Source organism: Girardinichthys multiradiatus, chromosome 19 (genome assembly GCF_021462225.1).
Source record: "Girardinichthys multiradiatus isolate DD_20200921_A chromosome 19, DD_fGirMul_XY1, whole genome shotgun sequence".
Lineage (NCBI taxonomy): Eukaryota > Metazoa > Chordata > Actinopteri > Cyprinodontiformes > Goodeidae > Girardinichthys > Girardinichthys multiradiatus.
This window is the reverse complement of record NC_061811.1, coordinates 35,259,512-35,282,867: the sequence shown is the minus strand read 5'-3', so window position 1 is coordinate 35,282,867 and position 23,356 is coordinate 35,259,512. Positions and strand designations below refer to the sequence as shown.

The 23,356-nt window shown below is 41.4% G+C and overlaps 2 protein-coding genes across 9 annotated transcripts in view; one reads left to right on the top strand and one right to left on the bottom strand.

The window, feature by feature from the left end:
* Positions 1 to 39: 39 nt before the first annotated feature.
* On the bottom strand, positions 40 to 14,781 carry LOC124855972 (dr1-associated corepressor). Of its 2 annotated transcripts, none has more exons than XM_047346133.1 (6): positions 14,595 to 14,781; positions 14,121 to 14,193; positions 12,108 to 12,201; positions 11,028 to 11,144; positions 4,838 to 4,937; positions 40 to 662 (listed from the first exon to the last, which is right to left on the bottom strand). In XM_047346133.1, exons 1-6 carry the CDS (start codon positions 14,634 to 14,636, stop codon positions 636 to 638), a joined length of 453 nt encoding a protein of 150 aa, XP_047202089.1. In that variant the 5' UTR covers positions 14,637 to 14,781; the 3' UTR covers positions 40 to 635. The 2 variants fall into 2 exon arrangements, with proteins under 2 accessions (XP_047202089.1, XP_047202091.1); XM_047346135.1 differs by having other exon boundaries at positions 14,464 to 14,737.
* Positions 14,782 to 19,450: 4,669 nt separating this feature from the next.
* The window catches only part of larp1b (La ribonucleoprotein 1B), a 37,279-nt gene continuing 33,373 nt past the window's right edge, over positions 19,451 to 23,356 (top strand). For 5 of the 7 annotated variants that reach the window (XM_047345271.1, XM_047345275.1, XM_047345272.1 and 2 more), the window contains exon 1: positions 19,451 to 20,249. In XM_047345271.1, coding sequence (XP_047201227.1) covers positions 19,874 to 20,249 — 376 coding nt within the window. In that variant the 5' untranslated portion in view covers positions 19,451 to 19,873. The remainder of the gene's footprint in view (positions 20,250 to 23,356) is intronic. The other 2 variants (XM_047345270.1, XM_047345273.1) reach the window with 2 other exon arrangements.

Below are 23,356 nucleotides of genomic sequence, written 5' to 3'. Positions count from 1 at the left end.
TGTTTAAAGAAATAGTTTCTTGGAATAAACAGGTTGCTGTAAACTTTGGCTTAATTTTATTTACCTTTCCCATTGATTTATTTACACACCATTTCATTTGAAAATATTCATGTGCTTTAAAAATAGAAACCACAAAGGTTGCTGTTAAATATACTAAGCACTCAGCTGGTTTTAAGGCTCGCTGCATGTTGCATAATCAGCCATTATTAACGAAGATGGCGAAACAAAAGGACAAATCTAGCTTTTGGGGCTTTGGATAAGCTACAGGGGTTAACACTAATATCAGATCTGAAGATTATGAACTAAAATTTAAAAAACAACTCAACAGAAACATAATTGTTTACAGTACAAACTTTCATAAAGTATTCAAATCATTTTAAGCCATCTACAAGAAAAATGGTAAAACCCCTGCAGCAAAAGTAAGTCTTCCAGGGACTTTTTTAAACCAAAGCTTCACATTTTAGTACAGATTCAACATGCAATATAAATTTAATTTCTTTTTTTTTTCTCTCCAAAAACAATCAGATTCATACAAGCCATTGTGTCCCAATAATGAACTGTGTTTTCTGCTGATCAGAATTGCAGCAAAGCCTAAAGACATGACAACAGAAATGATATGCTGCAGGAAGTCCTTGTTATAGGCAGATGTAGAGCTCCGACTCCTGGAAAAAAGACAGGAAGATAGTTATTAATCCCCAGGGCCACACAGACTAATCAGGAATCCTCTTCATGTTGTTAACCACCCGTCCACTACTACTACTACTATTACTTTACTTATAACACACTTTAAAACAACCACAGCTGCAACAAAGTGCTCAACAAGTAAAACCAAATTAAATTTAAAACAAGAACAGTAAGATCCATAAAACAATAAATATAAGTCCCAGGCTCTGCCAAAAGCCAAGGAATAAAGTGTGTTTTTAGATGAGTTTTAAGAAACTCACAAAGCCCCCACCTACCAATACCCTAGTATACCTACAGCAACTGCATCTACCCTCTGATTGTATAAACCTAGATTGCCAGTAAGAATTCAAATTCAAAAATACTTTCATTCCAAAGGGAAATTAAATGTTATGCTGATGGCTGTAGGCAGGAAGGATGTCCTGTAGCGGTCTGTCTTACAGCAGATCTGAAGTAGCCTCTTACTAATAGATTACATATAGTTATCATTCACTTGAATATCATAATGATCTTGGCCTTTTATTGGTGCATTTGAGTCGTTCCTTTTTTCGGGCTGGAGTTTTTATTGGACCCCTCCTTGAACCGCCACTTTAACGTGGTGGAGGGGTTTGAGTGCTCAAATGATCCTAGAGGCTATGTTGTCTGGGGCCTAAATGCCCCTGGTAGGGTCTCCCATGGCAAACAGGCTCTAGGTGATGGGTCAGACAAAGAGTGGTTCAAGAATCCCTCATGAGGACCAACATATCGAGGGACGTGACGTCGCCAGGTACGGCGGAGCCGGGGTCCCACCCTGGAGCCAGGCCTGGGGTCGGGACCCGTCGGAGAGCGCCTGGTGGCCGGGTTGCTCCTCGTGGGACTCGGCCGGGCCAAGCCCGAACGAGAGACGCGAGGCCATCCCCCAGTGGGCCCACCACCTGCAGGGGGAACCGTGAGGGACCGGTGCAAAGAGGATTGGGTGGCGGACGAAGGTGGAGACCTCAGCGGCCCGATCCCCGGATGCTTAGGCTGGCTCTAGGGACGTGGAATGTCACCTCGCTGGGGAGGAAGGAGCTTGAGCTTGTGCGGGAGGTCGAGAGATATCAACTAGAAATAGTCGGGCTCGCCTCCACGCACAGCGTGGGCTCTGGAACCCATCTCCTTGAGAAAGGGTTGGACTCTGTTCTACTCTGGAGTGGCCAACGGGGAGAAGCGGCGGGCTGGTGTGGGTTTGCTTGTTGCCCCCCAGCTCAGCCGTCTCGTGTTGGGGTTTACCCCAGTGGATGAGAGGGTCGTATCCCTGCGCCTTCGGGTTGGGGAGAGGTCTCTGACTATTATTTCAGCCTTACGGGCCGAGTGGTAGTGCAGAGTACCCGGCCTTCTTGGCGTCCCTGTCGGGGGTGCTGGATAGTGCCCCTCCCGGGGACTCCATTATTCTGCTGGGGGACTTCAACGCCCACGTGGGGAACGACAGTGACACCTGGAGAGGTGTGATCGGGAGGAATGGCCTCCCCGATCTGAATCCGAGTGGTGTTTTGTTATTGGACTTCTGTGCTGATCACAGATTGTCCATAACGAACACCATGTTCAAACAGAAGTGTGTCCATCAGTGGACTTGGCACCAGGACATCCTAGGCAGGAGGTCGATGATTGACTTTGTTGTTGTATCATCAGACCTTCGGCCGCATGTTTTGGACACTCGGGTGAAGAGAGGGGCTGAGCTGTCCACTGATCACCACCTGGTGGTGAGTTGGATCTGCTGGAGGAGGAGAAAGCCGGACAGACTTGGCAGGCCCAAGCGCATAGCGAGGGTCTGCTGGGAACGCCTGGCGGAGCCCTCGGCCAGGGATGTATTCAACTCCCACCTCCGGGAGAGCTTCGACCAGATCCCGGGGGATGTTGGAGACATAGAGTTCGAATGGACCATGTTCTCCGTATCTATTGTCGATGCTGCTGCCCGTAGCTGCGGCCGTAAGGTCTGCGGTGCCTGTCGCGGCGGCAATCCCAGAACCCGGTGGTAGACACCGGCAGTAAGGGATGCTGTCAAGCTGAAGAAGGAGTCCTATCGCCTGTGGTTGGCTTGTGGGACTCCTGAGGCGGCTGACGGGTACCGTGAGGCCAAGCGTGCTGCGGCCCGGGCTGTGGCAGAGGCAAAAACTCTTTCATCACCCAGGCTGAAGTCACCGAGGTGGTTAAAAAACTCTGCGGTGGCAGGGCTTCGGGGGTGGATGAGATCCGCCCTGAGTACCTCAAGTCTCTGGATGTTGTAGGGCTGTCATGGTTGACAGCCCTCTTCAACATTGCGTGGCGGTCGGGGACAGTGCCTCTGGACTGGCAGACTGGGGTGGTGGCACTAAGTCGGACCTGTTCCCGGTGCATGTTGGACTCCGGCAGGGCTGCCCTTTGTCACCGGTCCTGTTCATAACTTTTATGGACAGGATTTCTAGATGCAGCCAAGCACCGGAGGGGGTCTGGTTTGGGGACCAGTGGATTTTGTCTCTTCTTTTTGCGGATGACGTGGTCCTGCTGGCCCCCTCTAGCCAAGACCTACAGCATGCGCTGTGGCGGTTCGCAGCCGAGTGTGAAGCGGCTGGGATGAGGATCAGCTCCTCCAAGTCCAAGGCTATGGTTCTCGACCGGAAAAGGGTGGCTTGTCCTCTTCATGTTGGAGGGGAGTTCCTGCCTCAAGTGGAGGAGTTTAAGTATCTCGGGGTCTTGTTCACGAGTGAGGGAAGAATGGAGCGGGAGATCGACAGACGGATTGGTGCGGATGCCACAGTAATGGGGGTACTGTGCCGGTCCGTTGTGGTGAAGAGAGAGCTGAGCCGAAAAGCAAAGCTCTCAATTTACCGGTCGGTCTACGTTCCTACCCCCACCTATGGCCACGAACTTTGGGTCATGACCGAAAGAACGAGATCCCGGATACAAGCGGCTGAAATGAGCTTCCTCCGTAGGGTGGCTGGGCACTCCCTTAGAGATAGGGTGAGGAGCTCGGTCATCCGGGAGGGGCTCGGAGTAGAGCCACTGTTCCTCCACATCGAGAGGAGCCAGTTGAGGTGGCTCGGGCATCTATACCGGATGCCTCCCAGACAACTTCCTCGGGAGGTGTTCCAGGCACGTCCCACCGGGAGGAGGCCCAGCGGATGGCCCAGGACACGCTGGAGGGACTATGTCTCTCGGCTGGCCTGGGAACGCCTTGGGCTCCCCCTGGAGGAGCTGGAGGAGGTGTCTGGAGAGAGGGACGTCTGGGCATCTCTGCTGAGTCTGCTGCCCCCCGACCCGGTCCCGGATAAGCGGAAGACGACGAGTACGAGTTTTTATTGGATTTTGTCCAATCCACACAGATTCCAGAGAAAGCTCACATTTTTTTTGTAGCCATAAACAAGTTAGTGGAATATTTCTGGCTGAATATTTGGCCACTTTTATTAGAAATAGTAAAGTTTATTTAAGTAGTTTACTTTTTTCCTGGCAAGGACATACCAGTGCTTTGGTGAGGCCATTCAGGAAGCCTTCCAAAACCAGTTCCAGTCTGGGTTTGAGATCATGGTTCTGTTGAAACTCAACTCTGTGTCCCAGTCTATGTGAAGCGGAATCTACACTGATATGGATTGAGAGGGTGCCGACCAATATAGTCCCTGGTCCAAATTCAGCACGTACAAGCCAGGCTGCAATTTGTAGCACACCACATGAACAAGCCAAATGATCTTCTGGTGTAGAGTTTTATATTCAGATGAGACAAAAACTGAACACTGAAGAACACTATACCAACTGTCAAGCATGGTGGTGGTAGGATCATGCTGCAGCGCTTTATCTCTGCCAGAGCAGAGCATGAGATTCAACTTGCTATGGGACATTTCTCCAAACAGCGGTGGGGGTGTGTTTAAATCTGAGCCTGTACGTATAATTTAGACCTTGTTTGAAATAGAAAAAATCCACAATGAGTTTAAAATCGCACCCTTATTTCTTGTCTTTAAAATTCATTGAAGCTGTATGCTGCACTATCAGTCCACGTAAAAAGAACTGTTTAAATGGATCATTAAAAGTCCAAACAATATGGGGATCATGCCCACGATGAGTGTCTCTGAGCTTTTCACTGGTACTAAATGTCTCCCAAGCAAACACTCTTTCTAATAAGTTGTTGAGTCTGTGTGGTTTGTGTTTTCAGTAACTTGATACGTACACTTGAGCTTGAGCCATTTTCAAGTGGGCTGAGGTTCCTTCGGAGCGCAATCTCTCCTGCTCCAGATGGTGTTTGAGCAGAAATGTTGTTATTTTTGGTCCTTGAAAGACAAGTAACTATAATGTTAAATTCATGGTAAAAATAGACACTGGTTACTTTGATTAACCACAAAAAACTGTATTAAAGATTCACAACTGAAAAAAAATACATGGTAATCATGTTTACATCCATCCTTCCTAAATTATGGGTTTAGGTCAGGACACAGTAATAAGTGGGCTGTGTATTAAAATGATGAATAAACCACATCAGATGAACTACAATCCAAATTAACTAACTAAGCCGAATGGCAGAAAATGTGTTAATCAGTCCACCTAATATCTTTTAGTAGCAGTAAGCAATAACCTCATCGGTCCCTTGAATCACTGCAGAGAATTTATTTGCACTAACTTAAACTGTGTCCAACATCACATTTTCAGTCAAGCTGAACTCTAAACTTTGATTGGATGTGTAACACTGTAATTATTTTGTGTGTTTTTTCTTTAAGGGCTGGGTGGTGGGTTTCATTTGTTTATGGAGCTCAGAATTTCCCCGTTTCAAGCTGGTAAAAATGGAAACGTATGGGAAGAAACTTGTGCCATCAGAAACTGAATTTGAATTGCTCAGACTGAATCTGTACTTGTGTAATTTGAAATTAAATGCATTGGTTTCAAAATGAATTTCACTAAACTGAAACTGAGTTTTATGGTTTGAAACTGAATTCATTTGCTTTTAAAATGTATTTCGTTGTATTAAAAATTCAGTTTGACTACCTTCAGTTTAAGGTCTGAGATTCAATTTCAGTTACAAAACTCACTTTTTTGTGTCACACATCCGCGTTCTTGAAGCCAGAGATTAATTAAACACAGATTTACTGATTCACGGATGTCATTCACTATCGCTGTGTCCAAATTCTGGACTGCATTCTTTTGATGGACGCATTTGTAGGCCGGTAACGTCCTGGATGAGGCGACGAATGCTGTTCAATCTCCAAGCTTCCAAAAAATGCGTCCTTCCTTCCCCGGATTTGCTTCCATAATATGGAAGTAAATCGTTACCATATTTCAAATGAAAAATCATTTCCAGAAATGCTTTTTCATTTTAAGAATGTGGCTGCATTGTTTGACCCATAAATAAAATTAGTAATCAATAATCCTATTTGCATTTTAATTTTCTTCTTCAAGACTGCTCATTCTTTCCCTTAATTAAAATGAAAAAGAAAAAGACATTTGAGATTTATTTTTCAAAATGTACCCCAGCAAATAGATACCAAAATTCAATCTGAAATGTAAAATTTGAAAATGAAAAAGCATTTCCAGAAATACTTTTTCATTTTAAGAATGTGGCTGCATTATTTGACGCATAAATAAAATTAGTAATCAATAATCCTATTTGCATTTGCATTTTCTTCTTCACAACTGCACATTTTATGCCATAATCAAAAAGAAAACAAAGCAGACATTGCTTTTTTGTTTTCATGGTCTGCCCGCAAAGTACTGCCCAGAACTCGAAAACGAAAAAGCATTCCGAGCGGCGGGCACAGCAGAGTGACGTCAGCAGCCGCTCTTCCTCAGCTCCCTGCTGACCGAGCTACCCATCTTGTTCGGTAGGGGGCGCTGTGCACGTCTGCATTGCATTACATTGCAAACGTGCCAAGAAATTGATTGAATTGCAGCAGGGCCGAGCTCAATTTGTGGCAGTGGCAGGCAGAACTGGTAGTTCCGGTGGCAGGCAGTGGCATCCTCGTGACAGCATTATGGCCTGGGACATCCAGCGTGTTTTTAAGCATTTATTTATAATTTTCTGTGAGTGACAATTCAGAATAGCCGCTCGTGTATAATAAACCGGCTGTTTGTGCAATAAATCTTCGTCATCCTTTCAACACGTCACACTTCCATGTCAAGTAAATACAATCACCTTATGTTATGGGTCTAAAGCTGTTTATTAAATAATAATCAATAATGAAATAATTTTGTAACGGTAACAGGCTGTAAAAACAATAACAACACATTTGCCGATAGTCAGCATCAGCTTCCACAAAAACAGCGGCAACCGCATTGGCAAGCTTTTATGGCCGGTCTGGCACCTTCTGGCTTCCTCGCGGAATCCCCTGCCACCCTGCGGCAAGCTGTGGTGGTTCCAGTGGCAGCTTCGGTGGCAGGCTGTGGCGGAACTGCCACAGCCAATGCAGATGTGCACAGCGCCCCCTACCGAACAAGATGCTCGGTCAGCAGGGAGCTGAGGAAGAGCGGCTGCTGACGTCACTCTGCTGTGCCCGCCGCTCGGAATGCTTTTTCGTTTTCGAGTTCTGGGCAGTACTTTGCGGGCAGACCACGAAAACGAAAAAGCAATGTCTGCTTTGTTTTCTTTTTGATTATGGCATAAAATGTGCAGTCATGAAGAAGAAAATGCAAATGCAAATAGGATGATTGATTACTAATTTTATTTATGGATCAAATAATGCAGCCACATTCTTAAAATGAAAAAGCATTTCTGGAAATGATTTTTCATTTTCAAATTTTACATTTCAATTTGATCCCCCTCAGCCGCCCTGGTAAGGCCTACGCCAGGGTATTGGAGAGGAGAGTCCGGCCGATGGTCAAACCCCGGCTTCAGGAGGAGCAGTGTGGTTTTCGTCCCGGCCGTGGGACACTGGACCAGCTCTATACCCTCTACAGGGTGCTCGAGGGTTCATGGGAGTTTGCCCAACCGGTTCACATGTGTTTTGTGGACCTGGAGAAAGCATTCGACTGTGTCCCTCGTGATTCCCTGTGGGGGGTGCTCCAGGAGTATGGAATCGATGGCTCTTTACTAGGGGCCATCCGGTCTCTGTACGAGCAGAGCAGGAGTTTGGTTCGCATTGCCGGCACTAAGTCGGACCTGTTCCCGGTGCATGTTGGACTTCGGCAGGGCTGCCCTTTGTCCTGTTCATAACTTTTATGGACAGGATTTCTAGGCGCAGCCAAGGGCTGGAGGGGGTCTGGTTTGGGGACCAGTGGATTCCCTCTCTTCTTTTTGCAGATGACGTGGTCCTGCTAGCCCCATCTAGCCAAGACCTACAGCATGCGCTGTGGCGGTTCACAGCCGAGTGTGAAGCGGCTGGGATGAAGATCAGCTCCTCCAAGTCCGAGGCCATGGTACTCGACCGGAAAAGGGTGGCTTGTCCTCTTCAGGTTGGAGGGGAGTTCCTGCCTCAAGTGGAGGAGTTTAAGTATCTCGGGGTCTTGTTCACGAGTGAGGGAAGAATGGAGCGGGAGATCGACAGACGGATCTGTGCGGCTGCCACAGTAATGGGGGCGCTGTGCTGGTCCGTTGTGGTGAAGAGAGAGCTGAGCCGAAAAGCGAAGCTCTCGATTTACCGGTCGGTCTACGTTCCTACCCTCACCTATGGCCATGAACTTTGGGTCATGACCGAAAGAACGAGATCCCGGATACAAGCGGCTGAAATGAGCTTTCTCCGTAGGGTGGCCAGGCACTTCCTTAGATATAGGGTGAGGAGCTCGGCCATCCGGGAGGGGCTTGGAGTAGAGCCGCTGCTTCTCCACATCGAGAGGAGCCAGTTGAGGTGGCTCGGGCATCTATACCGGATGCCTCCTGGACGCCTTCCTTGGGAGGTGTTCCAGGCACGTCCCACCGGGAGGAGACCCAGGAGACGGCCCAGGACACGCTGGAGGGACTATGTCTCTCGGCTGGCCTGGGAACGCCTTGGGCTCCACCCGGAGGAGCTGGAGGAGGTGTCTGGGGAGAGGGACGTCTGGGCGTCTCTGCTGAGTCTGCTGCCCCCGCGACCCGGTCCCAGATAAAGCGGAAGACGACGAGTACGAGTACATTTCAATTTGAATTTTGGTATCTATAAGCTGGGGTACATCTTGAAAAATAAATCTCAAATGTCTTTTTCTTTTTCATTTTTATTAAGGGAAAGAATGAGCAGTCTTGAAGAAGAAAATTAAAATGCAAATAGGATTATTGATTACTAATTTCATTTATGAGTCAAACAATGCAGCCACATTCTTGAAATGAAAAAGCATTTCTGAAAATGCTTTTTCATTTGAAATATGGTAACGATTTGCTTCCATAAGCCGGCTGCTGGGGCAGCGGACGAAAATATCGGCGCATTTGTGCAATTAAGTGATAGCTTGATAAACTGATCAGATTTTTTAGGTTTACACAACTACATTCTCATCTAAAAACATTGTAAAATTTAATTTTGTTTCACAGAATGCGCAATATAAACAATTGTATTCACAACTTTTCTCTCTCCTCCGGCCTTTCCGACTTCCGTTTGAACAATCTACTTTGACCTGCAATGAATCATGGGATAGGGTGGGACACGGAGGATACACCGGACCCATCCTTTGCTAGCCTCGCCAGCTGTCAGCTGACCGGGTGGTTGAGGTGCGCTAAACCCCGAGAGAGCAGCTGACTCCCTGCACATTGTTTTCAAAATCCCGCTGGGTTTCCCCAATGGGTGGAAGTTAAACAGATGTAATTCAGTCGGATGAAATCTAATATTAATGTTTGGTTAATTTATTATAATAATGATAATAATGATTATGATTATGCTCTGCAAATAAACTGATTTAAACTTTGTTCCTAAAGTTAATGTTAGTGTTTAAGTTGTTGAAAGCTTTACAAATAAATTAAACAAATGGTATCTTCCATCAATGTATTCAATCTAGTGTTAGATTTTTATATCTATGAACACAAACAATATTTTCAACATTTTAAATGGCTGAATAATGAACAAGATCTTAAAACAACAATATTTTAAAACAAAACAGCATTATAAGCCATCAGCAATATGTAAAAGGGTAAATAATAACCGTGTAGTTATTTATAGTAGAGATAGCGTTATTAACCTTCAGACTCCATTTGTTCGGCTTCACAGCTCTGCGCTTGACAACACGGTTGCTAGGCAACAGAAGTTACGTTGAGGTAAGGGCATGAGAAACGCAGACCGACGTAACACCGGCGGCACACTATGCTAATCTGGCATGTTTAGCTAATAGCTACAGGAAGTATAAGTGTTACTGATTAACCATCATTTGTTTACATGACGTTTCTTATAGATGCTCATTTGACTTGGTGATTGACATCCACCAAGTTCATGTATGCTGCACTGCTCCAGCTCAAAATGCCGTAAAGGAAGTTTAACCAGATGTGAAACGTAAATTGATGAATCTGTGTTTGATTAATCTGTGGCTATCCTCAAGGACCCGGATGTGACACAAAAAACTGAATTTTGGAACTGAAATTGAATTACAGACCTGAAAGTGAAAGTAGTCAGAATGAAATTTTAATACAACAAAATACATTTTAAAAGCAAATGAATTCAGTTTCAAACCATAAAATTCAGCTTCAGTTTAGTGAACTTCATTTTCAAACCAATGTATTTAATTTCAAATTACACAAATACAAATTCAGTCAGAGCAATTCAAATTCAGTTTCTGATGGCACAAGTTTCTTCCCATAGGAATGTAACAATCCTCCTTATGTTAGAATTTCAACTCAGAAAAATTGAATTTCCTCACTAACACCATCCAGTACAGCTGTTACGTGTAAAACGTAGTGATAGCGCCAGATTTTAATGACTGATGGTTTGTATTTCATTATGTCTGGCTCACACAGCTGAGTCAAGCTTGCTTTTGGCTTTGATCACCAGTGGCAGTTAGCCTGGGCACTAAGCATAACAGTTAGCAAACCAATCCGACTTTCTGATTTGCTACTGGAACACATTTGAGTGTGATGCAATCTTCTTGGCAGATCCTAGCTCCAACGTCCAAGGCATACGGACTGCACCGTCAGCAAATCAAGCTTTTAGTTTTGGTACTAGTACACAACTGAGCAGGGTGTGACATGATTCTGAAACCTGAGTTAAAACGTCTGAGGTAAATCAGCACCACTAGTTCCAAAACTAATATGGACACAGTTTCTCTAATTGTCCTTGCTATGCAGTGTGTTTATATGATCTGTTGGCATTTATAAGCACAGTCATATTTGTAAATGGTCTTCTTGCTCAAAAATGTTGCTCTGAAACCAATTATCTATGCGCATACCAAGCGAGATTCAGCAAACCAGCTGGGTGCCGGGACATACCTACGGCATCCAAAACAAAGGTCTATCTTGGAAATTAGAATTTGAACAACTGACCTACCTGTATATAGGCCACATACTCATGCCTCTGTTGTCCTTCTGGGTTGCTGTAGATGTGGCTCCTTCTGCCAAGTCTTTGAGAAAATGAAATATTTTTTCTGACTCGATGCACTGCTTCCTTAGGTGAAGACAAAAGAAAAGAAACATAAAACTTTTTAACCTTTATTTAACCAGGTACTTTATTAAGGATGGTTTCTTATTTACAAGAATGACCTGACAGGAAGGGAAAAACACAATGGCAGATCAGGCTGCACATCCTTACAACAATACAACAAAACCTTATTTTTTATTTGTCCACTTTTGGCAAACTGTACATCCAAATTCAGATCCAAACCAAAATCCCCAAGACTCTTAAATGGGCTGTGCTTCACAGTCCTCTAAAGGCTATGGTTATCCCTTTTGTATGTCCACCGTTTTCTGCCATCCTTCTTCCTTCCACTCAACCTTTCATTAATATGTTCACAAACAGCACTCTGTGCACAATCATCTTCTTTAGTAATGGTCTTTTGTGGCTCAAACTTCATGTGGAGGGTGTCAGTGACTGTCTGCTGCACAACTGTCAAGTAAACAGTTTTCCTTATGATTGTAGAGGCAATAACATGGCTAGAACATAAACATTTTGTATTAAAATCATTTTTACTTTATTTGTCTGCAATACCCTAATTTTATGGAAAACAACATTTCTTTGGTTTTCATTTGCTGGAAGCTATAAACATCAAAATGAAAAGAAATATACTCTTAACATATATCACTCTGTGCGTAATCAGTCTATATCATATATGAGTTTTGTTTTTTGAATTGAATTACTGAAATAAACTAACTTTTCAATAATATTCTAATTCATTGAGATGCACTTGTACGTGTGTGCATAGACTCACATTTCTACACAAAAAACTACTATACACATTTAATTAATTGTTTCTGAATACTGTTTACCTTTTCTGATTGTATGTCCATATGAAGAAAGCAAGAAAACTAATGCATAGTGCTCTAACAGTCCTGTTTTATACGCTTCGGCTCCACACTGCAGATTTAGAATAAATGTCACAGATATGTGTAGTGGAACAGCAGAGATACTTACATGTGAGCCACAGACAAGATGTTGCTGAACTTCGCCTGAGTTATCAGACAGGTCTTGGTGAGCAAAGACTTCAGGAACATCTCCAAAGCCCGAGCTGTTCCAGACAGCTTAGGAATTCACAGCTCTACAGGAGAGGTCTTTTATTTTAACACAACCAAAGACATCTGAGATGTTATTCATTCATTTGAGCACAGGCGAAAGATATATAGAGGACAAATACATTAGAAAAAGAACAGATTAACAATCAATAACTAAGCAAAGAAAGACTGTCATTAAAACCAAGATTTCTTGTTGTCCGATGGCAAAAAGACTCTAGAGGGTTAATGTCATTAGAGACTGTGGACGTCAAAATCAGTCCATGACTATATGATTACATGTTCGGTATTGACTAAACTGAAACAGAACCTGGTGCTTAACTTGACAGATAAATCTGTAATTCGTCTGCAACGAATGGAAGGAGGTATTTTATTTACCGATTGCTGATAATTGGTAACAGTGGCAGCAAATACAACAAGAACAATATGGGGAAGAAAATGGAGCCACGAGGAACTCTACAACCAAGAGGGAACGCTGAAGAAGAATCCTGGCCTGAATGAACGGAGAAGCTCCTGTCTGACAATAGGACAAAACCATTAGAGTAGAGCCCCCCCAATTCCCCACACATAACTACAGACATAAAGGACTGTTATTGTCCACTGTAGGCACGGGTCAGTTACTGGTATCAAGGCGTACCAATGCTTTAAGAAGTTATGGTTGCAAAAAAAAGTCTCTGCAACTGTTCCTGCAGTTTAAAGTCCTATTAATTGGATACCACAGAACGCAGAAAACTGACTGTGGTTCCTCTGGCTGTATGAAGCATAGAGCAATGTAGGAATGACACTTGTTGCTGCGCACTGGCAGACACCTGGCTGAAAGGTTACTACTAGACATCAGACAGTTGTAGCTATCTACTCCAGAGTTTAACACAATCATTTGTTTTTAAAGGGTGTCCTAAAGTAAAAACCTGCTAATTTTCTTAGTTTGTTTTGGGGTCAATGACATCATAATAGGCACATAAACCGAGCTGATCAGCTGGCTTTAGTAACCACTGTGGCCAACAAGCAATGTTTGAGATTTCATCACAGATTTTGAGGCATTCAAAATAAATTAAATGTAAAGGATTGAACCTTAGTCTTTGATTGACCTTGAAGCCATGATTGATGTTGCTGTGGATGGAGAAACTGAAGTCACCGGTGACAACTGCAATGATGATCTGACGAACTTTTACTGGCACAAATCTGTGATATGCTGTTTGAATTTTAATTGGAGATTTTCTTACATGGATTTTTACCAAAACAGATTGTAAATTCTGTGTTCTGCTTGGATAGGTTTGAATTATTTACCAGTACAGTGGGAACTGAAATGCATTCTGTCCAGCAGGTGCATGGATTTTGTGGCATTCTTAACATTTTCCTGGAGTCTATGGGTAATATAGGGTGTGGAGGAAAGATTTGTTTTTTAAACATGGAATACACCACAATAAAAATAAAAATTGAAGTACTTAAAAAACGTCTAATCAATTGTTTTATGTCCTATGTGTTGTCACCAAAGACATGGTAGTTGAAGTTTGTTTACGGATAGATTCAATTTCGATTTGATTAAACAGCCAAATAATAAAAAAAGAACATTATAAGATGAACATGACGTGTATTTCATTATATCTAAAGTGAGTTTGATTGATTTTACATAGGAGTTTAGCCAATCATTTTAATACACGTTTTATCAACAGGCAGTTCAATGTGTTATGTTGGATCAGTTATTTAATTTAGCTTTTTTCTTTTAAACTGATTACTTGTTAGTTCTGTAAAGAAAATATAATCATGTTTAACACAACTCAGGCAGCTTTTTACCCATTTGGACTACAATTCCCAGTTCTTAGACCGGCCGCAAGCCGATGCCTAGTTAAAGGATGTCTGAAAGACAAGTAAAACTGAACTCCGACAGTTTTTTTCTTTGCTTTAACTTGAAGGATACAAATGATGACAGGAACTGCCATAGCTATCCTCCCAACTTCTGTGTCCTTCTGCATGATTTTTTTGATGCGACCCTATAAACAGTAACAAAGATTTAACAACCGGACTTCATACAAAAGGTTAATTGTACATCCACGGGGCAACGGTTAAAATTAAAGTGAAGGTGAAGTTACATAACCATTACAACAATTTCCATTTTATTTCCTGCATCTAAAATACACAGTAGTTAACCACTGATGATGAATAAAGATAAATAAATGGCGGTTGAAACAAATTCTAACCCTACAAGCTAAAACTACTGTTTACTGGGGACATTTTATTGTACTGGCGCATTGAAACTTTACCTGCTACCAAGATTTCCGAAAGTCCTTAAATACAGCCTGTGCTCCTTGCTCCACGCTGTGTGAGCTAGCTGTTAGCTCGTTTTGTTTGACTTTAAACAGCTTCCAATTAACACGCCGAGAGTTGTACTCACAGGAGGGAATCGTACGCTGTATTTTTTCTTCTGTCCGGGCATTTTCGTCGCTGTAATCCCCGCTGTTTGGTCACATTTTTCATGTTTTTACCGCAAAGCGCTGCAGCATCCATTTGTTTACTCTTAGTAGGTAAAAAACTGATGGAAAAAAATGATGTCAACATTTGACCCTCAGGAAACACCATGGCAACACCATGACATCTGTCCTGTGATAATGAAAAACACATGAGATGGAATCAAAACTAAGATACAACTAATTATTATTATTGTAGTAATGTAAAGAAAATCAAATGTTTAGATTACTTATTGAACTTCTATAATTGATATAAACAAACCAAAAAGTCAAATGTATTTTATTTAGATGGTATCAGAGTAAAGAGGACAGAAGTCAAGTCAAATTTATTTATATTGCGCTTTTCAGCAACAAGGCACTCAAAGCGCAGAATACAAATTCATGCCACACTTTTCATCATTTTTATATGTAAAACAATTAACCATGTATCAAACACTTGTGTGCTACTTTGTGCCGGTTTATCACATAAAATCTCAATAAAATCCAATGGCATTTGTGGTTTTAACATGAAAAATATAAAAACCTTTTAAGGGTTGTGAATACGCTGTAAAGGTCCACTTTACATTGCTGTAAAAAGTTTTTGATCTCTGACAGATTTTTTCTGTTTTTGCTTTTTTTCTCTGTCTTTAAATATATTTCAAATCATCAAGCAAATGTCAAAAACCTGAGCATATACAAAAGCAGTTTCATTTATTAAAGGGGAAAAAGAAATCGAAATCAACCTGGCCCTATGTGAAAAGGTAGTCATCTCCCTTCTTAAATTTAATTGAGTTCAGTTTTACTGGCCACACTAGGGCCACATTGCTTTAGAGTAAAAAAAAAACAAAAAAAACACATGATTGTACAAAAGATCTCAAAAAGCATCCTGTCCTGACCAAAACAAATGGAAAAAAAGGTGAGAAACAGTGAACCTCAGCGAGAGGCTTTATCTACAACTGGAATAAAACATGGAACAGTGGTGAACCTTCCCAGGAATGGCCAGCCTAGTAACATTACTCTAAAAGCTTATCAGTCTCATCCAGGAGGTCATAAAATGGCCCCCAACAAGCACTGCAGGCCTCCCTTTCCTCAGTTAAGGTCAGTGTTCATGATTCACAGTAAGAAAGAGACTGAGCAAAATGGCCTCCATGGGAGAGTTCAAAGGTCAAGACCACTGCTGACCAAAAGTACACAGCTTACATTTACAAAAAACATTCTGATGATCTCCAAGACTGGGAAAAATGTTCTGTGGACTGACGAGACAAAGGTGGATCTTTTTGGAAGGTTTACAGCCCATTTCATCTGCCAACACAACATCTCAACACAACATTTCAGACAAAAGAACATCATGCCCATATTCAAACACAGTGGTGGTAGTGTGATGGTCTGGAGCTACTTTGCTGCTTCAGGACCTGGACAAGTCGCCATAATTGGAGGCACACTAGCAAGTCCACCTCTTAATTGTTCAAAAAAACAAAGTGAAGAGCGGCCTAATCAAAGTCTGGACTCAAATCCAATTGAAATGCACTGGCATCACCTTAAACAGGCTGTTAATCCGCTAATGTGGCTTAATTAAAACAAGTCTGTAAAGAGGGCCATAATTCCTCCACAGAAATATGAAAGACTCATTGCCAGTTATCACAAAAGCTTGATGCCAGTTGTTGTGCATAATGGTGGTACAACCAGTTATTAGGTTTATGGGGGAGTCATTTTTTTCATATAAGGCCAGGTTGGTTAGGATAGCTGTTTATCTGTTTTTTAATTACCCTGATTATCTTTGGCTTTGTTTGATAATCTGAAAATATTTAAGTGTGACAAGAAAAAAAATGCAGAAGAAACGTTTAAAGGAGCAACTACTTTTCACAGAACTTTATAGTGGTGTAGCTTTGGTCATCTTAAACTTTAAAACTTTCATCTGTTTTGTCCTTCCAGTTGGATCTGAAGAAAATACAACTTCGCCCAGTTTTTTTAAGGTTTCTTAAAATGTGACATCTGAGTATATTATGATAGTGATGACTTTGCTTTTAGTTGTGTGTCCTCTGACAAGCAGAGTGAAGCATAAACAGCCTAACTCGCTTGAGGGTTTGATTCCCACTATAGCTCTCCAATTCTATAACTAAAAACACTGAAGAAAGCTGAAAGATGTGTCAACAAGGAGCTTCACATCTGAGCTTGTCTTTTCACAAGTCTACTGTGTGGAAGTCTGTCTCAAAGTATGTCTTGAAATTATCTGACAGTGTCAATATTCATGGCACCTGAACTCATTCACATTGTCACATTACAACAACTAGCTTCAATGTATTATATTGTGAATTTATTTGATTGATGAACACAAAAATGCAGTATTGTAATTAGAAAGAAAATGGCACATGGCTTTTAAAATGGTTTACAAATTAAAAATGTAAGAAGTGTGCATTGTTATCCAGCATATAATGAAACCATCACCATGTTTCAACTCAGCGATGATGTGTTCAGTGTGAAATGCAGTATTGGAGGGCAAGACTAATAGTTTTCCTGTCAACAGATTGTCCCTACTTAGCTGTGAATCACTGCATCTCCTTGGGAATAACCATGGTCCTCTTGGCTGATTTTCTGACTAATACACTCCTTCCCTGGACGGCCAGTTTATGGGATCGGCCATGTCTTTTTAGGGTTGCTGATTTTTGACCAACGTTTTTTCAGACCATGGATTAAACAGTGCTTTATAAAATGTTTGTAGCTTCTGATATTATTTTATAACCTAATTCTTCTTTAAATGTCTTCACAGCTTTCTCCCTGACCTCTCTGCTGTGTTCCTTGGTGCTGTTTTTTCACAGATTCAGTTAAATGTATTTCAATTTAGTTTATTTATGTAGCACCGACTCACTTTAAGAGCCAAACAGATCCAGTTTATATACAGAACTATATGGTCTGTATAACACAGGCAAAAAGACAGATTCAGTCAGTTACCTGTGTTCTAATTCAATGTTATTAATGCAGTCAATGCCAGTTTATTATGCCACTTGTAAAAAAAAAAAAGCTTATAAGTAAATATAGCTAATTAGCTAAAAATATCCTAAATAGCTTATTAAAGTTTATTAAAGCAGCTGGGTCATTTTACAGAAAAGGTTAAATCTTTGAGGCGCAATAATATATCTCTAAATAACTAAGTAACATCACTTTGATAGTTTGAATTAACTTATAATGCTTTACTTTAGTCTGTGTATTATTGTGATATGTACGACAACAAAATAATTAAATATTAATTTGACATTGGTCAGACCAGTGACCTAAGTAATATTAATATTTCTTTATGCACAGTCTCCTCATCAAAGTCTGAATATATACTTAAAGGTAGAGTAGCAGAACAATTATTGCACGAATAAAGTTCTGGTATTTGTCATTTTGAAATAATCTATTAATCTTGACACTCAAAACAAAAACAAGAAAGATGTGATACAAATTCAGAATTGTTTCTCATCTAACAATTAATTTACAATGTTTATGTGAAACATTTGCTATCAAACATTTCTAACAGTACAATTAAACTATTTCCATTCTTTTATGAGACTACTACTGCCTTCTTTTTAATAGAGCATTCCTTTGTCATTTCAAATTTTAACAAACAATTGAACTCATTTAAAACCATTAGAGAATTAATTCAGTATTCTATTATACTAAAACGTATTTTACCCATTACAGATTTCTTTGTTTTTGCCACAGCTACATGTTTCACACCATTAAACTACTTTTAATATCAATGATAAATACAACATACTACAAAAAAATAACAACAAAAATTGTTTCAAAACATTATTTCATTTATTAAGGGAAAAAACCTTCCCTCACAAACCTGGTCCTATGTGAAACTGGTTGTGACACCTTTGATAAAGTGCCAACAAGCATTTGTGATAACCTGCAATGTGTCTATTCGATTGCTCTGGAGGAATTTTAGCCCACTCTTTTTTGCAGATTTGTTTTAATTCAGCTACATCGGAGGCTTTTTGAACATGAAATGCCTTATTAAGATCACCCACAGTGTCTAAATCACTTGGCAACTCAAAAACTATCCTTTTTTGTGTTGTTGTTCAGATGTGGATTTGGTGGTGTGCTTTGGTTCATTGTACTGCAATTGCACTTGAGCTTAAGATCACAAACGGATGGCCTAACATTCTCCTTTAGGATTTTCTGCTGCAGAGCAGAATTCATGGTTCTATTGATAATGGCATCTCATGCAGGTTTGGTCTTTTTAAATGTTTTTGTTTACGAATGTGGTCTCTAATAAACCTTTAACCCCTTCACAGACCAGCTGGATAGATACTGAGATGAAATTACATACAGATGGAATCTATTTATCAATTAAATACCTTTTCAAGGCAATTGTCACAATGATTTTTATGTAAGGGTTTAAGAGTAAAAATCACTGAAAACATGCCCCTACTTTTCTGGTTTTTATTTGTAAAAAGTGCAGAAAACCATGGATTCTTTTTGTTTCACAAGTATGCACCACATACTGTTGGTCTATCACATAAAATTCCCACAAATTATACTGATGTTGAGGCAAAGCAAAGTGTTAAATAGTACAAAGGTAATGAATACTTTTACACTCTCTATATAGCCTGCCTATTGCTATTACAAGATGATCTTGCCTATTCGACTTACACTATAATATAAGTTAGTAACACTGATAGCTGACGATTTTAACATTAGTAGAAAAAAATAAAAACAGCTTCGGTAAGTTTATTCCATTATGTGTTAAAAAAACTCGTAAATATTTGCTTTGTAGTTCCCGGTTATGACCGCTGGGGGCAGCAGAGTCAGTGTTTACAGGATTAGGAGAGCTTGCTGCACGAGCTGGCTGCTTGTAGCGTGGAGGCGAAATTAGAGACATTCAGAGAGGAGGTCGCTGGAGTACGGTTTTTTTCTCTAAAGTTATTAAAAGACCCAGAGAATCAAAATAGGGCTTGTCGCGTTTATGGAAGCTGACTACACACTTGGAGAAAACTGTTAAATGATATGAAACTGCTGAACATCGTGGGAAAAAGCTTCTGACTCGGGCTCGCTGGCTTTTGCTAGCTAACAGTTAGCTCCAGGAGCTTCTTGGCTAGCGAGGTCCAGCCCAAAATTTGTTTATCTCGAGTGGATGTGGTCACCCCCGATCTGTTGACGACTTTTCTCTGTGCAAAGAAAACAAGAACCAATAATCCACACTGGCTTTAACACCGTGCGCTGTCAGGAAACCAGCAGGATGTCCACCGAGGTTGAGTGTAGCCAGGTTGACTCGGGTTTGACAGCGAGCAGCTCCAGCGGGGTGCAGGACAAAAAACAAAACAAGTCAGAAGGGGCTCACCTGCACAAAGAACAAGAAGATCTGGGACAGAGAAGCTCGGAAAAACAGCAAGTTGACGGCCACAAACCCGAGACGACCAAGAGCCAAGCGGACACGCATAAGAAAAGCAAAGAAAACGATAAAGAAAACGAACAGAGCGGTAACGCTGACTCGGCTGTTGAGGCGGTGAAGAAGAAAGTTGTTGAAGCTCCTCCACCGAAAGTCAATCCATGGACAAAAAGAACCACGGGCAGAGTACCGATCAACAACATCAACTCTAGCTCTCAAGAGACAGGTGAGCTGGCCCCATGTTTTCTTGCTTTATAGGTGAAAGTTACTGATATGGACCGCAGCAATGTTTCACGTTGCTGGGACATTTCAAAAGCTTTACTGCATGGAAACCCACCAGAACATGTATTGTACAGTTCTGTCACATCACTTGGACGGATATTTAGTAGAATAAAATGACAAAAATAGGATGTCAACCAAGACAAGAGGTGGTGTTAGCAGCATTTTTGCCCCATCCCCCCCGTCCTCGGATTGCTCATGAGCACCACGTGTTGATTGCTGACAACTGCTACTTCTTTAGCTGCTAACAGCTATCTGTTATGTTGCTCCTTTCTTCGTGGGTATATCGGTGGTAGTAGGACAAGGCTGTTAACATGTGAGATGAGAGCTTAAGAGCAGCTCGATCCCAATTAAAATCGACTTCAACTTCGAGCAGCTAGCTCGTCTTGGTGGTTAAAGCTTAGCCGAGCAGGCTAGCAGCTCCAGCTGCTGTAAAGGCACGTTTCACATGACCAATGGCCTGGCAGCCTGCCGTTCCTCCCACCAGTTTGCTGTCACTAGTGATAGCACACGTATGTGAACAAGGTGCTTGGGACAGGTGGATCTGCACACTAGGGCTGTACAATTAACATTACATTGATCACGTTTGTATGATTCAAAGATTTGTATTTAGAGAAGATCTACTATTTTTAAATAGGAAAAATAGAGAAAATCAGCGACATTTAAAACATTGGAGAACGAAGTAATTTAACAGATGGAAAGACAAATTATGACTTTAAATTAAACCATACATTGGTTATGTTTTCATAGATGTTCTCAGAGAGGATTTGGATTTTCTTCTTTAGGAAATGTATAAGAAAATCACCTGCACTTAAAACATGTGTTAACAAGGTGCTTAACAGCTGGGAATGCAAATAATCCACCACCTTCATAGTTTACATTTGATTTACATCTAACCTATTGGTGGGCCTAGAAGGTCGTTTTTCTTACTCCAGGAAATGTTGAAGAAAATTAATTGTACTTAAAATGTTTCTGAGCAAAGTGCTTAACAGGTGGGAATTACAGTCTGTATTGAATGATTTATTGATTTAAAATATTTTCAGAGAGAATCTAGAAAATACATTTTTCTGTAGGAAATCTCAAAGAAAGTCAGTTGCACCTAAAAGTAAGTAAGCAGGAGATAATCTAGACAGCTGTTTTTCTCTATTAGTTTCACTCTAACTAATTTGGGTTTAAAATGCACCAGCCAAATATTCATAGCGCTTCACGTTTTTAACATTTTGCTATGTAAAAGTCAGATTTTAATGAAAAGGATTTTTTTGCATTAAAACTCAACACAACACTACACAATGACAATGTGATTTTTTTTTTGCAAATACAGTACAGACCAAATGTTTGGACACACTACCTCATGCAAAGAGTTTTCTTTATTTTCATGACTATGAATATTGTAGCTTCACACTGAAGGCATCAAAACTATGAATTAACACATGTGGAATCATATACTGAACAAAAAGTGTGAAACAACTGAAAATATGTCTTATATCCTAGGTTCTTCAAAGTAGCCACCTTTTGCTTTGATTACTGCTCTGCACTCTTGGCATTCTGTTGATGAGCTTCAAGAGGTAGTCACCTGAAATGGTTTTCACTTCACAGGTGTTCCCTGTCAGGTTTAATAAGTGGGATTTCAAGCCTTATAAATGGGGTTGGGACCATTAGTTGTGTTGTGCAGGAGGTGTATACAGTACACAGCTGATAGTCCTACTGAATAGACTGTCAGAATTTGTATTATGGCAAGAAAAAAGCAGCTAAGTAAAGAAAAACAAGTGGCCATCATTACTTTAAGAAATGAAGGTCAGTCAGTCCGAACAATTGGGAAAACTTTGAAAGTGTCCCCAAGTGCAGTCGCAAAAACCATCACGCGCTACAAAGAAACTGGCTCACATGAGGACCGCCCCGGGAAAGGAAGACCAAGAGTCACCTCTGCTGCGGACGATAAGTTCATCCGAGTCACCAGCCTCAGAAATCGCAGGTTGACAGCAGCTCAGATTAGAGAACAGGTCAATGCCACACAGAGTTCTAGCAGCAGATAGATCTCTAGAACAACTGTTAAGAGGAGACTGTGTGAATCAGGCCTTCATGGTAAAATAGCTGCTAGGAAACCACTGCTGAGGACGGGCAACAAGCAGAAGAGACTTGTTTGGGCTAAAGAACACAAGGAATGGACATTAGACCAGTGGAAATCTGTGCTTTGGTCTGATGAGTTCAAGTTTGAGATCTTTGGTTCCAACCACCGTGTCTTTGTGTGGTGCAGAAGAGGTGAACGGATGGACTCTACATGCCTGGTTCCCACCGTGAAGCATGGAGGAGGAGGTGTGATGGTGTGGGGGTGCTTTGCCGGTGACACTGTTGTGGATTTATTCAAAATTGAAGGCATACTGAACCAGCATGGCTTCCACAGCATCTTGCAGCGGCATGCTATTCCATCCGGTTTGCGTTTAGTTGGACCATCATTTGCCACTGCCATGCTTCCCCATAGTGGTGGTTTTAGCCATTTAATGAGAGGTGCCTGGTTACCTCCCAACATGACGTCTGGTATTCATGCCAGAGAATTCCATCTACATCTCTTTAGATCAGAAAGCTTTTTTTCCCCATGGTCTGAGTGTCCTTCAGAGGCTTTTGGCAAACTGTAGCTGTGCAGCCATATACCTTTTACTAAGGATTGGCTTTTCATCTGGCCACTTTGCCAGACAGGCCCGATTGGTGGATTACTGCAGAGATATTTATTCCTTTGGAAGTTTCTCCTTTCTCAACTAAGCAACGGAGTTCTGACAGAAGGTCCATCGAGTTCATTCTGACCTTTAAAGCAGCAGAAACAGGATGTACCTGAGCTCATTTTTAAGCTTCATAGCAAACGCTATAAATACAAAGTACATGTGATTCCTTGGATTTGAATTTTTTAATATACTCTACCAGTCAAACGTTTTGGACACGCCTTCTCATTCAATGCTCTTCTACCGTTCTGGAAACTAAGAATTGTGCAAGTCCAGGTGACAAATTTGCTTACATATACCCCCTCAAAACAAACACACCTATTTCGACACATACGCTCAC

Excerpts from the sequence above, each read along its gene's own strand:
- LOC124855972 (XM_047346133.1), bottom strand. The coding sequence starts at position 14,636 with ATGCCCGGACAGAAGAAAAAATACAGCGTACGATTCCCTCCT. Across the intron at positions 12,202-14,120 it reads GGCAGTTCCTGTCATCATTT|CTCGGGCTTTGGAGATGTTC; the intron begins GTATCCTTCAAG and ends TGTCTGGAACAG. Across the intron at positions 11,145-12,107 it reads ATCTTGTCTGTGGCTCACAT|GAAGCAGTGCATCGAGTCAG; the intron begins GTAAGTATCTCT and ends TCTTCACCTAAG.